Here is a 16,618-nt window from a genome sequence, read left to right as displayed (position 1 = left end):
AAATAGCATAATTGCAATCCCACCACATGTTACTCTTAGCACTTATTTATTCACCTATTTGGAAAAAAAAATCACTTTCTTGCGCTTTTACTATAGCACTGGTTTTGCTCTTAGATGCTTGTTTAGAGAGAAGATGCCCTTATGACCTCTGATGACTAGTAGTTCTCCTGATTTCCTACGTTAAATGATACACTTATTGTAAGTCGCTTTGGATAAAAGCGTCGGCTAAATGACTGTAATGTAATGTAATAAATAAAGTTAACTGTAATCTAAAATGGAAACACAATAGTCACATTCTGAATTACGTTTAAAAAAAAAGAACCACAAGACGGATAACTCCACAAGATGATTAACTATATATATTTCTTGATAATGTCTGCAAACTGAAGGGAACAACAAACTGTCAAGGTGACAGCAGAGCACAGTTTAGCAAACACTGCCCCCTATCACTATAGTAGTGTCATTGCATCTTCCAATCTACCCTCCACGAGGCCACTCACAACAGAATGAAGAGGAACGTCTATAGTACGGTGTTAGTTTTCCATTCTCGCCAGACTGCTTGATCAGAAAAGGGAATTTCGTATGATATTTATGTACACCACTGCCACTTTAGAGGAAAAACAACAAACAGGTAAACACGTGGTGGTGGCAGATAATGTAACGAAAGTATGATGCTGAAAGTATTTAAACATATTTTCTGAACAGGGCTCAGCCAGGAAATGTGTGTACTACTGTAGTGGTAAGCTCCAGAAAATGCACCGCTCAATGAACGTTACACTGGAAAAACAATGTACAGCTGCTGATTTCCAGTGACTTTTTGAGAGCTTACATAACTTGGTGACATCCTAAAACTGAGGTTAACATCATCAGAGCTATCTCCTCTCCTTTTTTGAGATCTGTTTTTCATGGTTAGACAGCAAGTTTTTAAAATGACACATTATTAAGGCTGTGTGGCGCTTCTGATTAAGCCCTGGTTCGCTGTCCGACACTAGTACAATGGTATGTGGACATAATGTACATGCGTACATTGTAGTTAATAAGTTCATGTGACATCAGCACAGAGAAATAAGACAAGAGAGGACAAAACGAAAGCAGGGGAAGAAGGGGAAGCACCGAGTCTTACTTCATGACAGGTCACTGGACACTTTCGACAACTGTCACTGTGGAAAAGAAAGTGTCAACACCTACCAATTATCTTTTTTGTCCCCTTTTCTCCCCAGTTGTATTCGGTCAATTACCCCACTCTTCCAGGCTGTCCCAGTCTCTGCTTCACCCCCTCTGCTGATCCAGGGAGGGCTGCAGACTACCACATGCCTCCTCCCATACAGGTGGAGTCGCCAGCCGCTTCTTTTCACCTGACAGTGAGGAGTTTCACCAGGGGGATGTGGCATATGGGAAGATTACGCTATCCCCCCCCCCCCATCCCCCTGACATGCGCCCCGACCAACCAGAGGAGGCGCTAGTGCAACGACCAGGGCACATACCCACATCCGGCTTCCTACCCGCAGACACGGCCAATTGTGTCTGTAGGGACGCCCGACCAAGCCGGAGGTAACACGGGGATTCGAACCGCCGATCCCGGTGTTGGTAAGCAGTGGAACAGACCACTACGCTACCCGGATGCCCCTACACCTACCAATTATGAATTTTGTCAGCTGAACCATAACAACATAAAAAAAAAAAGAAATTGGTAATCAATGCTGACTAAGTGCAGTTTGGCTTCCGTTCCATGAAAACTGTTTTTGTCTCGTGACAGCTGTCACAAGCGTCCGGCGTCCAGCACAAATCAAATGTAAGTGTGTGGGTGCAGACAGAGAGGGAGAACCAGTGAGAGAGTACAACAAAGAAACATGATACACAAACATCTGCGCTGACTAGATAACAGTGTCTGGGTGACTGGGGCAACAGGGGAATGCAGACAGCATTGAGGACTGGCCAGAGGGAAGCTTAGGGAGCGTGTACAAATTCATCACAGTGTGTTCTACATACTGAGAGAGTCAGCCCATCCGAAATAGTTGCCTGGTGGAGCACAGATGTCAGAGGTGAGACGTAGTGTTAGTGGAAGTAACGAGGGTGCAAAAACAAAACAAAACAAAACAAAAGAGAGTGTGTTTACTATACTTGCAGGAAGGTGAGGGAGCCCCATAATCACATCTTACTGTAGACAACAAAGCATTGCATTTTAAAAAGGGGAAAATGTATATATATAAAACCTCTCTGTGGGGTTTGTCACCCAGTGCATGGACAACCAGTAAAATCATGGCCTTCCCTGATTTACAAGATCTAGACTTGACTTGGTTAGAAGGTAGGGTCTGAGCACTAGAGCGGTGGAGGAACATCGCCCTCTGGAGGCTCAAAGTGAGAATAGGGAATGCCACTCACAGCATCGGGAGGCAGCGAAGGGCACCGGGAGATGTTGGACTTCATCCCGAAGAGGGTACTGACGAAGAGACACAAGAAAACAATACAGTCAGCCAGGTTAATGAAGAAGAGCCCCCCTTACACGACAGGGTCCACAAGTAGCTGTCCTTTATTACTGTGATCAGCTGATCAGCTGTGTTGATGTCCTCATCATCGATTTCTTCATCAATATAGTTATCCACAGCATCAACAAAACAACAAAAACAATAAACACACAGACTGCAACTACCTCTGGTCCACACAACCACTAGAATATTTACTCTGTCTAAGTAACTGTACAATGAACACACAAGTATAGAGAATTTGGCCTTTGTCTATTTTCTTTTTTATTTGGAATCACACATTAACAGGATTTATACATAATCCTCTTTAGTTAGACACTTTTATAAAGTGAAATCTGTAAAATCTAAAATAAAAATAATACATAATAAATAATAAAAATATAATAATAAACAATAATAATAATTAATAAATAAATAACACTAATAAGAAAATAATAACAATAAAACATAATGTAGAATGTGAACTCTGTAAAATGCAGGAAAGATGGCCTTTGCCTACTTTCATACGGGTAAGTGTCCAATATGTCCAATTTTCTGTCCAGGAGTAGAAAAAGCCAGCAGGAGTTTTAATATATTGGACAAATGTGGTGATGTCCAACATTTTGAAGGCTAGTTTCTCTTCAACTCTTTGATATGTCAATGAAATTCAGATATTGTGGTTCACAACAGTGTTTTCAGTGCAGTTGCCAGAACAGTGAGAGCCCCGGGGTGTTTACACAGGTAAATACTGTGGTGAATGTGTTCACGGTGGGATGCTGAGGGGTCCTTTACCTCATCATGGATCCTCATGGTGTTGATGCGCTCCAGCTTGCCTGTCCAATACTGTGCCTCATCATCTGGAATGTCTGGTAGCAAGAAACACAGGTACACACACACACACACACACACACACACACACACACACACACACACAGCCTTCAGTGAGTTACGTCTCATTTCGTCTGATGTCCCCCAACAGGCTCTCACATGCCATGATGACATCATACAGTAGCATGCCACTTTCATTCATCATAAGCAGCTTCGCTGAACGGGTCATTGCAACTAGTTAGTTTGCACTGACCACAAGCCGTCACGGGACGGGGACCGGATTATGACACAACCCTGGTTTTGTAAGAATTTTCAACATATCATCACAGATGAGTACACATTACAAACTGACACTGCATCCAAGTAGCATGGCGGTCTATTCCGTTGCCTACCAACACGGGGATCGTCGGTTCGAATCCCCGTGTTACCTCTGGCTTGGTCGGGCGTCCCTACAGACACAATTGGTCGTGTCTGTGGGTGGGAAGCCGGATGTGGGTATGTGTCCTGGTCGCTGCACTAGCGCCTCCTCTGGTCGGTCGAGGCGCCTGTTCGGGGGGGGGGGGGACTGGAGGGAATAGCGTGATCCTCCCACGCACGTCCCCCTGGTGGTGAAACTCATTACTGTCAGGTGAAAAGAAGCAGCTGGTGACTCCACATGTATGGGAGGAGACATGTGGTAGTCTGCAGCCCTCCCGGATCAGCAGAGGGGGTGGAGCAGCGACCGGGACAGCTCAGAAGAGTGGGGTAACTGGCCAAGTACAATTGGGGAGAAAAGGGGGGGGCAAATCAGAAAACTAAAAGAAAGCTGACATTGTCCTTGCAGGTCAAAGGTTAAAACATCTAAGATATGATAAACCTCGGTTGCATTTACATGTGCGCATTTACACAAAGCGCTAAATGGCCTTGCACCACACTATATACAAGACACGTTACCTCCTCATAAACCAGCAGGACCTCTCAGGTCCAATGGCAGTGGTCTTTTAACCATCCCTCGTGCAGGTCTAGAGCAGGGCAAGCTGCATCTTCTATTTACGCCCCAAGTAGATGGAATGCCCTGCCTGAGGACCTGAGAGAGGCCCCCACATTGGACACCCTGCCTGAGGGCCTGAGAGAGGCCCCCACATTGGACACCCTGCCTGAGGGCCTGAGAGAGGCCCCCACATTGGACACCCTGCCTGAGGACCTGAAAGAGGCCCCCACATTGGACACCCCACCTGAGGACCTGAGAGAAGCCCCCACATTGGACACCCTGCCTGAGGACCTGAGAGAGGCCCCCACACTGGACACCCTGCCTGAGGACCTGAGAGAGGCCCCCACATTGGACACCCTGCCTGAGGGCCTGAGAGAGGCCCCCACATTGGACACCCTGCCTGAGGACCTGAGAGAGGCCCCCACATTGGACACCCTGCCCGAGGACCTGAGAGAGGCCCCCACACTGGACACCCTGCCTGAGGACCTGAAAGAGGCCCCCACATTGGACACCCCACCTGAGGACCTGAGAGAGGCCCCCACATTGGACACCCTGCCTGAGGACCTGAGAGAGGCCCCCACATTGGACACATTTAAAGGCAGGTTAAAAAACCTTACTTTTTAAAACAGCCTACAGCTAAATTCATAGTGTGTGTGTGTGTGTGTTTTATATATTTTGCTATTTTTATATATTCTGCTCTGTTGTTACTTTTAATTAATCAGTGTTTATGGCACTTTTATTTATTTTACTAACTCAGTTTTAAACTTGTTTGTACTTTTCTAAAATTTGCCTGTACTTTTATTTATTTTTTGTGAGGGGGGGGGTTATTGATTTCTTTGTTTAATTGTGTGAAGCACTTTGTGTTACATTTGTTTGTATGAAAAGTGCTATACAAATAAAATCTGACTGATTGACTGATTGATGTGTATTGGTTTGGAGGGGTGGATACCAACAGTGGATGTTCATGCAAGTGTGTGTGCGTGCACATGTGTATGTCTTTATGTGTGTGTGTATGTGTTTTATTCTCCATTGAACCTGGCCTCTCCATTTGACTCAGCTATGTGCAGCTACAACATGTTTCATCAAACCTCTCTGCCTGTTCACATGGACCTGTGTGTGTGTGTGTGTGTGTGTGTGTGCATGCATGTGTGTGTGTTGCTCTGCAGAGAGATGCACATAAAAGGGCTCGACACACAAAGGCAGGGCTTCAAAGACACACCAACGCACGGCTTTATTGAATGAGGCTGGTGGCACAGAGAGCTGCCTCGGTCTTTTCTGTGTTTCTCTAAAACACATCTTGATTTTCACTTCTCAGCAGTAATAAATGTGAGTGTGCAGAGGTGGTATCTCACCAAAAGGCAGCTCAAAGCGAGTGTCGAGCAAGACCCGATGAGGTGTTGGGTTTTTTGTGCCGTAGATCTCATCTGCCTTCATCAGGACCTCAGCATCCAGGAAAGTCCAGTCACCTGACCCCTCCTGTAATTAGAAAAAAAAGAAGCGTTATTATTTGTTGCACACCTTGTTCTATTGGATAATGGATGGATGGATGGTTCTACTGGAAGCTGTAAACGGCTGCTAAGGAGTTCAGCTTAACTATCATGATGTAAGGTTTGAAAACCTTGTGTAAAGATGACTCCTCTGCCACATGTGCACACAACTCAGAACACATCCCACTAAGTCTGCTGCCCTGCAGCTTCCTATCTTACTCATCCATAGCCATCAGTGGTGAAAGCATGGAGGAGCCTGGGTGGGAGGGGGTAACAGTAAATCTCAAAGCCTGGGTTGGAGGGGGTAACAGTAAATCTCAAAGCCTGGGTGGGAGGGGTAATGGTAAATCTCAAGTCAACCATTGGAAGAGATTTGCATAGGAGACTGCTGCTCAAGTCCCGTGAAGGCAACCAATGTGAAAATAATGTTAATATTGATCATATGAAAGGGCTGACTGACATGGTGGGTTCGGGGCTAGCATCGTTGCCTGTCAGCAGGCGGCTCTGGGTTCGATCCCAGTACATTTGAGTACAAGTATTCACATGCTCTCTGTGTTTGTGTGGGTTTCCTCTCTGGCGTCCTCCCACAGTAAAAAGACATGCACAGCCGAGGAACAAGCTCCAGACAGGGTCTGCATGACACGCTGTGTTGCTGCTGGTCTGGCTACCAAAACAGCAAAATGACAAGTTCTGCAGTTACAAATGGAGCAGTTAAGTCCAATTTACCATAATAAAAGTGTAAACATTATAATTATTCACTATGAACCAAAGTGGAAAAAGAAGAAGTTAATATTGATAATATGTAATTGATTGACCCCAGGGCAGCATGGTGGCACAGTGGTTAGCACGGTCACCTCACAGCGAGAAGGTCCCGGGTTCGAGCCCCAGGGTAGTCTAACCTTGGGGGTCATCCCGGGTCGTCCTGTGTGTGGAGTTTGCATGTTCTCTCTGTGTCTGAGTGTGTTTCCTCCAGGTGCTCAGGTTTCCTCCCACAGTCCAAAGACATGTAGGTCAGGTGAATCAAAGACATGTAGGTCAGGTGAACTGGCCGTACTAAATTGTCCCTAGGTGTGAATGTGTGTGTGTGTGTGGGGGGGGCGCCTGTGTGATGGCCTGGCGGCCTGTCCAGGGTGTCTCTCCACCTGCCACCCATTGACTGCTGGGATAGGCTCCAGCATTCCTGTGACCCTGAGAGCAGGATAAGCAGTTTGGATAATGGATGGAATGATGATTGACCCCTTACAGAAGTATTCTGTCTGTGCTTGTCCCCCTTCAAAAGGGAAGTCCGAGCACAAGTCAGCCAACGTATCCATCCATCCATTAATCAAACCGCTTATCCTGCTCTCAGGGTCGCTGGAGCCTATCCCAGCAGCCATTGGACGGCAGGCAGGGAGACACCCTGGTCAGGCTGCCAGGCCATCACAGGACCAACACACACACACACACACACACACACACACACACACACACACACACACACACACACACACACACACACACACACACACACACACACACACACCTAGGGGCAATTTAGTACGGCTGATTCACTTGACCTACATGTCTTTGGACTGTGGGAGGAAACCAGAGCAGGAAACCCACACAGTCACGGGCAGAACATGCATAATCCACACAGATGACGACCCGGGACGACCCCCCAAGATTGGACTACCCCGGGGCTCGAACCCAGGACCCTCTTGCTGTGAAGCAACCGCGCTAACCACTGCGCCACCATGCCGCCCCAGCCAACGTGGAAATGTGGTGTAATGCTCCAGGATGCATAGCAGTGCAGATGCTAGCTGACTGCTGGTCTCTTCATCCATGATGCCGTCCTGCTTCCCCGCCACCCAAAGTTCAACCACACAGATCATTACAGCAGGGAAAGCCCGTTTTCAAACGAGGCGTTCTCCTCCTCCTCCCTGACCTCCTCTGACTGCCGGATGCTCTTCAGGGGGATCCAGGCTGTCCCCACCATGGTGTCCCAGATCAAGCCTTTGTTCCACACCTCCACAATGAGGCCCAGGTCCAGCCGGTTGATCTCACTGGGGAGACAAATCAGAAGTTCAGACATGACTCAGAATCAACCCACTGAGTCATTCTTCTATAAAAGAAAAAAAAGATAAAAAACGAGTGGTGTATCATACTTCACAAGTCGAGATGCATTTGCACTGATGAGAAGCTAAGAAAAAAAAGGTCCAAGTTATAAATGTGCCATACAGATCACACGGACTAGACTAGAGCGGGGTGTGTTAGGTGTCATGGTGAGGCCCCTCTCATCTGGTCATACGAGATGCTGCTCACCAGCCTGCGGGCAGCATGACGGCGGCAGCAACACAGGGTGCACACGCTGACAGGAGTCGAGTGTTGAGGGGATCTGCATACGCTCATCTGGGCAGTTTATGACTCTGACCGGCTCACACAAAGGGAGGATGAGAGGAGAACTAATCAAAGAGGAGGCTAGCGGAGAGGAGGGCAGCGGGGCTGGGTAACCATGGTGTGTGTGTGTGAGTCCAGGTGCAAACACAAAGGCTTTCTGAATCGCATTCACACAAAATGGCACCAATGTGATGCATGAAAATTAAACAGTGTTTTCTACTCTCACATTTGTTGTTTTCTATTCATGTCCACTGAAGTCGTGTTTGCAAGACCCCTTTTTTATCTTTTTTTTGCTGATTTTAATCTACACTCGGGACATCAATTGCACCTCCTCTTTGTGTGTGTTTTTTAAAAAGCAAACTATAAAATCTCTGTTCGTTTAATCACTCTGCTACCTTTTATCCCTGTGCACATACACCAGGAATCAGAAACACATTGTCGTTTCACTTTATGCACTTGTGTACATGAAATGAAATGAAATGCCGTTTCCCCCAGCCCACAGCAGTACAACACAAAGACAACAACACACCCAAAACTGCAAGAACACACACATCCAAACTAACCGATATATCTAAGCTAAACAAAAAAAATCACTGTCCAAGGGAACGAACACCAGCCAGGACGACTGTCGGAACTCCTAGTCTGCACGGACTAGCGGTTAGCTTAGCCCACCCCACTTCCGTGTCCTGTCAGACCGCCCTCGGTGTTTCCTCCTCGGGCACAGCTCCAGGCAGGGCCGTGGTCCCCGGGCCCACTGGACAAAGCAGCCCAAGCTCTCCCAGCCGATCCAGCGCCAGCTCTCCCTGCCAGACACCCTCGACACACCTCCCCACACTCATGACGACACCAAAAACACCACAGTCATTGCCAGGTGAGGCCGCCGCTAGACCGCCCTTGGTGTTATTGGAACTGCCGGTCTGCATGGGCTAGCAGTTAGCTTATCCTGCCCTGCTCTTCCAGCTGATCCAGCGCCAGCTCTCCCAGCCATCAAACGAAGACAAAACTTAGACGCAGACATGGACAAAGACACTGCATGGACGGTACTGGGTGAGGCCGCCGCAAATGTGAATTCGTGCTGCCATCTTCTACACTCACCGGAGCACCAAACTTAACATAAACTTGGATTTACAGAACTGGAATGAGGTTATTTTTGTCCTTACCTAATAGTGAATGATGCCTAAGCATCTCATTTTATCATGAACAGCACATTGAAAGCACAATATTCCACATATGCTTCATCGAATTGTAAATCCACGTTCATTCTCTTAATGATTGGAATCAATTTGCCAAAGCCCACATTAGACCGAGCACTTAACAAGACTTGGTTGGAGTCTTGGTGGGAGTCTTCAGAAGCAGTCATGTTGACACTGCTTTACTGACAGTAATTACACTGTAAAATTAACATGTTTAAAAAAGTCTCTATTCTCTGCGTTTTCAAAAATTAGTCATTCATAAGTGCACTGAGCTTCCATTAAAATCCCTAATTTGTTACAATGTTACAATTTCATTTAGCAGATGCTTTTATCCAAAGTGACATACATCTAAAAGTTAATACAACACAAGCAAGGATCTAGTCAGGAGGAGACAATGCAAGTTCAGTGCCAAAAAACTAGGTTCAAGTCCGACATAGGTGTCAACAGGAAGTGCACAAAGGCAATGCATAGGGCGCATAGAAGAGATTTTTTTTTAATTAATACCATCAGGTGTGGAGGTGTTAGAGAAAGAGCTGGGTCTTTAGCTTCTTCTTAAAGATGGAGAGGGACTCAGCAGATTGAATGGAGTTTGGTAACTTGTTCCACCACCGGGGAACTACAGAACAGAAGAGTCTGGCTAGTGACTTAGGGTGGAAGTGCCAGGCGCCTTTCATTGGCAGAGTGCATTGAGCAGGACTGAGTGTAGACCTGAATGAGGAAGTTCAGGTAGGCAGGAGCCGTATTAGCTGCAGTTTTGTAAGCAAGCATCAAGGTTTGAATTTGATGTGAGCAGCAACTGGGAGCCATTGGAGGGATATGAACAGCGGAGTGACATGTGCTGTTTTGGGTTGGTTGAAGACCAGACGTGCTGCTGCGTTCTGGATCATTTGAAGAGATTTGAAAGTTTATGCAGGGAGACCTGCCAGTAAGGAGTTGCAGTAGTCAATGAGTGATATTACAAGAGCCTGTACCAGGAGTTGTGCTGCATGCTCAAGACAGGTAGGGTCTAATTTTCCTGAAGTTGTACAGGGCAAATCGGCACAACCGAGCAATCGAGGCCACGTGAACCTTAAAGATTAGTTGGTCTTTTATCATGACACCCAAGTTTCGGGCAAAATTTGTGGGCATGAGTTGGGTTGATCCGAGCTGGATATTGATCTGTTGTTGTCAGGATGGACTGGCTGGGATAACAAGGAGCTCAGTCTTAGATAGGTTAAGCTGAAGGTGGCATTCTTTCATCCATGGAGAGATATCAGCAAGGCACGATGATATCCGTGCTAAGACTGTGAGGTCATCTGGCAGGAAAGATAGGAAGAGCTGGGTATCGTCAGCATAGCAATGGTATGAGAAACAATGGGAGCAGATGATTTCACCAAGTGATGTGATGTATATTGAGAAGAGAAGGGGACCGAGCAGTGACCAGTGACCCTTGAGGTACCCCAGTTGATTAGCTGTGCGTTTTGGACACTTCTCCCCTCCAAGATACTCTAAAAGAGTACAGTCTTGGTAGAGCGACCCCACTTAAAGCCAGACTGATTTGGATCATACAGATTGTTCTTAGAAAGGAATTCAGAGACTTGGTTAAAGACCATGTACTCAAGTATTTTAATAGAAAGGGTAGGAGTGAAACCGGTCTGTAGTTTTCAACCTGGTCTGGGTTGAGTGTAGGTTTTTTGAGCAGCGGGATGACCTGAGCTTGCTTAAATGCAGTGGGGAACACACCTGTTGTAAGTCAGGAGTTGATGATGTGTGTGACTGCAGGGTTAAGTGCAGGGGAAATGGTCAACAGGACGTTGGATGGTATCGGGTCCAGTGGACAGGTAGTGGGACGAGAGTCCAGCATAAGCTTGGAGACCTTGTAGAACCTGATAATGTAATAAATTCCCAATAATGTAATCACCCCGATAATGTAATAAAAATCTGCTCTTGAGTCCATTGAAAATGCAAAAAAACCTGATAATGTAATAACTTCCTGATAATGTAATAAAGTGCATTTCCCAATAATGTAATAAAATTCTTACCAATAATGTAATAATGTGTTACATTAACGGAACGTTATTACATTATCAGGTTAGCCTTCATTTCCCTGGTCCTGATAATGTAATAATTCCCCAATATTCTAATAATTTAACAGCAGACCACCCATACATGGATTCAAGTGGTGATACTGTTTAAGCAACGCAAGCTTGAGAGGTCTAGCGCCACCGACAGGTCACAGTTGGACGTGCATGAATGCTCTACTCTTCCTCAAAGCTACCTCCAAGCTACTTCCACACATGTTTTTTCTCAGTTGGATCATTTTATTACATTATCAGGAAGTTATTACATTATCAGGTTTTATTGCATTTTCAATGGCCTCAAGTGCATTTTTTTTATTACATTATCAGGGTTATTACATTATCGGGGATTTATTACATTATCAGGTTCTACAGACCTCCTCCTCGGTCAGGGGGGAGAATGAGGTGCGTGAGGCACTGTTAGCTGGCAGCGGCAGACAGAGGTGGTCAGGCTCAGAGAACTGGTTACTGATGGCAGAAACTTTATCAGTAAAGTACGAGGCGAACATGTCAGGAGTGAGCAGAGTGGAGGTTGGAGGAGGAGGCGGATTGAGGAGTGAGTTAAAGGCAAAAAACATTTTTCAAGCATCAGTGGTGCCACAGATCTTGTTCTGATAGTAAGTGTTCTTAGCTTTTTTAATTTTCGGTGGAAGGAGACCATTTGTGGAAGAACGTGAGGATGTTCCAGTAAGGAGGCCATGAATTGAATAAAGAAATGGTCTGACAGGTGTAAGGAGGTGACAGTCAGATTTGCTGTGGAGCAGTTCCGAGTCAAAATCAGATCACGAGCTTGGTGTGTGGGAGGGGTGGGGACCTTTCTGAGGTCAAAGGAGGACAGAAGAGACAGGAAGTCAGTCGCTTGGGTTTTGTCAGTATGGACAGTCATGTCTTCCATGACAATCAGTGGTGTGTCATCGTCAGGAATGGCTGAGAGTAACATGTCTAGTTCGACTATAAAGTTCCCCAGTTTACAGCCTGGTGAGCGGTAACCATGATTACATGGTATTCAGAGGAGGAGAAAGCTTTGTGAATTTCCAGTCTTTGGAAATGAGGACAGGCGTATCGCCTCCACACCCAACAGAACAGGGTGTGTGTAAGAAAGCAGAGTCAACAGAGAGTGCGGTCGGTGTGACAGTGTTTTCTGGACGTATCCAGGCTTTGGTCAGGGCCAGTACCTGAATGTCTGACAGATTAACAAGTGCTTGGATAAATTCTGTTTTATTCACAGCCTACTGGCAATTCCATAAGCCAAAAGAAAAGGAGGAGTGAAAAGAAGAGGCTTTCCTGAGTGAGTAGAGGTTCTCAGGGTTACACTGTGCGACAGATGTCATTTGTTCGACAACCGTGACTGACAGGGATGTCTTTGTAGCACATGGTAGGTGAGGCAGGCAAAGAGAGAAAATATTGGAACCAACTCCAGCAGGAAACCGTGCTTCTGTTGGGAAGATGATCTATATTACTGCACTAGTGTTACAACATATTTTGATGCAGTTTGTGACACATTAGACTGTCTGTGTTTCTTCTGCAATGTTGATTGTCCATCCAGAAGAATCGCCACATCATCAACATATTTCGAATGGATAAAATAACCAGAAACGTCATGGATTGCAGCTTTAAATCTGTCTAATTTTTTTTTCAACTGACAGAACCAACTGACTCCAGTGGCAACCACTCAATGTGATATACTTGTTAAGGCTCAAATCAAATCTATATACCACAGACAACATAGCAGTATATTCCAACACTGTTACACAATCCATCAGAGTCAGCATCACGATGGCAGCACCTATTGACTCCTTGAAAAGCACAGCAGCCTAGCATTTGATAAAACATCACTAGTCAAAGTCAAAGTATCTTCATTGTCCCTTGCAGGGAAATTAGTTTGCAGCCGGTATAAAAACTCTCACATGAAGACAAACATACAAACACCAAGGCGGAATTGACAACAGGACACAGTGGGCAAGGAGAACCACAGGAGTTCAAATATAAAACATAAAGACCAATGAATTAAGCGAACTGCAGACAACAGATGCATTAACTATCTACTATTTAACAATTGGATGGCAGTGGGGACAAAGGAAACCAGAGAACCAGAGAAAAGTGAGAAGGAAACTGCAAAAACTGCAGGTCAATATTGATATTGTAGGGATGACTGTTGGTGCTTTCACAAAACATTTACACACAAGAGATTTTGGATAAACAGTCATTAGTAATGTGAATGTGCTGACCAAGTGGCAAATAACAGCTAAAACAGTCTAGTAAGTTCAGGGAACTGCATCCCTTTATTGTAATAGAGCCTTTAAAACCAGGGAGAGACAACACTTATTTCATATCACCACATGAGTCTCATATCACGATATAGATATATCGATACACTGCCCAGACCTACTACTGTCACACCAAGACACCTTCATTTATCACCGGCTCAACAGCTCAATTCCATAACATCCCCGAGTAAATTATGCTAATCATCATGACGTGGACGCCAACCTGCAAGAGGCAGCAATATGCAAAAGAAGAAGAGGAGGATTAAGAAGAAGAGGAAAAGATTAGCAATTGCATGCCAAGACAGCGTCCTTGTCAGAAATCTGCTTTTCTATCTGCCATGGCAACAAGCAAGGACACACCGCAGCGAGAATTACTTGGAAGACTAACGAAATATTGACCCTGTCTTCGTGCATACAAAACTTTATTGCGTGTAATTTTCTGAATATTGTTGCAGCCATACTGTCATACATTACAGGGTTTTCCCTACCATCATAACACTTCTGGCTCTAGTTTCTGGGTTTCAAAGTATACAGAGGAAGTCATTGGCAAAGAAGAAGTGGGATAGTCAGAGAGATGAAGAAAGCAGACAGGAGTACAAGGAGATGCAACATAATGCGATGAGAGAGGTGGCAAAGGCAAAGGAAAAGGTGTATGGTGAGTTGTATGAGAGGTTAGACACTAAGGAAGGAGAAAAAGACTTGTACCGATTGGCTAGACCAGCGGTGGCTAACCATGTGCAATGGAGAGCCATGCGTATGCAGGTTTTCATTCCAACCCGACTCCACACCAGGTGATTTCACTGATACATTCTTCCTCTTTGGTTGAAGGGTTACTAATCAGTGAAATCACCTGGTGTGGAGCCCGGCTGGGATGAAAACCTGCATACACATGGCTCTCCATGGCACATGGTTAGCCACCCCTGGACTACACAGAGGGACCAAGCTGGGAAGGATGTGCAGCAGGTTAGGGTGATCAAGGATAAAGATGGAAATGTGCTGATAAGCAAGGAGAGTGTGTTGAGAAATGTGCTGACAAGCGAGGAGAGTGTGTTGAGAAATGTGCTGACAAACGAGGAGAATGTGTTGAGAAGGTGGAAGGAGTACTTTGAGGACTGATGAATGAAGAAAATGAGAGAGAGAGAAGGTTGGATGATGTGGGGATAGTGAATCAGGATGTGCAGTGGATTAATAAGGAGGAAGTGAGGGCAGCTATGAAGAGGATGAAGAGTGGAAAGGCAGTTGGTCCTGATGACATACCTGTGGAGGCATGGAGGTGTTTAGGAGAGATGGCAGTGGGGTTTTTAACTAGATTGTTTAACACAATCTTGGAAAGTGAGAGGATGCCTGAGGAGTGCAGAAGAAGCATACTGGTACCGATTTTCAAGAACAAGGGTGATGTGCAGAACTGTAGCAACTACAGAGGTATAAAGTTGATCAGCCACAGCATGAAGATATGGGAAAGAGTAATAGAAGCTAGGTTAAGAGGAGGAGAGGTGACGATTAACGAGCAGCAGTATGGATTTAGAGAAAGCATATGACACAGTGCCGAGAGAGTAATTGTGGTATTGTATCAGGAAGTCGGGAATTGCAGAGAAGTACGTAGGAGTGGTGCAGGATATGTATGAGGGAAGTGTGACAGTGGTGAGGTGTGTGCTTAGAATGACAGATGGGTTCAAGGTGGAGGTGGGATTACATCAAGGATCAACTCTTGAGCCCTTTCTTGTTTGCAATGGTGATGGACAGGTTGACGGACGAGATCTGGCAGGAGTCTCCATAGACTATGATGTTTGCAGATGACATTGTGATCTGTAGTGAGAGTAGGGTGCTGGTTGAGGAGAGCGTGGAGAGGTGGAGGTATGCACTGGAGAGAAGAGGAATGAAAGTCAGTAGGAGCAAGACAGAATACATATGCGTGAATGAGAGGGAGGACAGTGAAATGGTGAGGATGCAAGGAGTGGAGGTGTGGAAGGTGTATGAGTTTAAATACTTGGGGTCAACTGTCCAAAGTAACGGGGAGTGCGGAAGAGAGGTGAAAAAGAGAGTGCAGGCCGGGTGGGGTGGGGTGGAGAAGTGTCAGGGGTGATTTGTGACAGAAGGGTACCAGCAAGAGTTAAAGGGAAGGTTTACAAGATGGTAGTGAGACCAGCTATGTTGTATGGTTTGGAGACAGTGGCACTGATGAAAAGACAGGAGGTGGAGTTGGAGGTGGAAGAGATGAAGATGATAAGATTTTCACTGGGAGTGATGAAGAAGGACAGGATTAGGAACGAGTATATTAGAGGGACCGCTCAGGTTGGACGGTTTGGAGACAAAGCAAGAGACAAAATTGAGATGGTTTGGACATGTGTGGAGGAGAGATGCTGGGTATATTGGGAGAAGGATGCTGAATATGGAGCTGCCAGGGAAGAGGAGAAGAGGAAGGCCAAAGAGGAGGTTTATGGATGTGGTGAGGGAGGACATGCAGGTGGCTGGTGTGACAGAGGAAGAGGGAGAGGACAGGAAGAGATGGAAACGGATGATCCGCTGTGGCGCCCCCTAACGGGAGCAGCCGAAAGTAGTAGTAGTAGTAGTAGTAGTAGTCGATCTTCAAATTCAGTGTTTATTTCTTATATTTTAGCTCATCTTTTTTGCAGTCCGTACACCATGTGTCAGTTTGTACTGTATTCATGTATTGTAGTTTCTGGTTGAAAATGAGTGATTCAAGCTGATTCAAGCAAATCTTGCATATTCATTTCACCCTGAGAGAGTCTATATGACAACTTACAACATAAAATCCTGTTCCCAATATGGCTGGTCCCCCCGCACGGTGACTGTTGTGCTTTTGACATTCTGAACCTTCAGGGTCACGTAGGTGTTGAACTTATCTGAAATAAGAGAATAAAGACAATGTTTTTCAGTACATTTAAAATGCATTAATGGTACTCTGTCTGCATACTGAATGACTGCACTAAAGAGTAAGTGCTGAAGCTGGTAGTAAG

General features: G+C 45.7%; 1 protein-coding gene across 1 annotated transcript in view; it reads right to left on the bottom strand.

Moving 5' to 3' along the window:
- Positions 1–16,618, bottom strand: part of LOC130121798 (protein unc-13 homolog B-like) — a 176,474-nt gene that overhangs the window by 101,857 nt on the left and 57,999 nt on the right. Inside the window, exons 3-7 of the mRNA XM_056290699.1 lie at positions 16,405–16,504; positions 7,672–7,789; positions 5,613–5,736; positions 3,255–3,328; positions 2,383–2,440 (exon numbers count right to left, since the gene is read on the bottom strand). Of these exons, the coding sequence (XP_056146674.1) occupies positions 2,383–2,440; positions 3,255–3,328; positions 5,613–5,736; positions 7,672–7,789; positions 16,405–16,504 (474 nt within the window). The remainder of the gene's footprint in view (positions 1–2,382; positions 2,441–3,254; positions 3,329–5,612; positions 5,737–7,671; positions 7,790–16,404; positions 16,505–16,618) is intronic.

This window comes from Lampris incognitus, chromosome 12 (genome assembly GCF_029633865.1).
Source record: "Lampris incognitus isolate fLamInc1 chromosome 12, fLamInc1.hap2, whole genome shotgun sequence".
Classification (NCBI taxonomy): Eukaryota; Metazoa; Chordata; class Actinopteri; order Lampriformes; family Lampridae; genus Lampris; species Lampris incognitus.
Note: the sequence above shows the minus strand (reverse complement) of the source record. Positions and strands in the feature narration are given on the sequence as shown.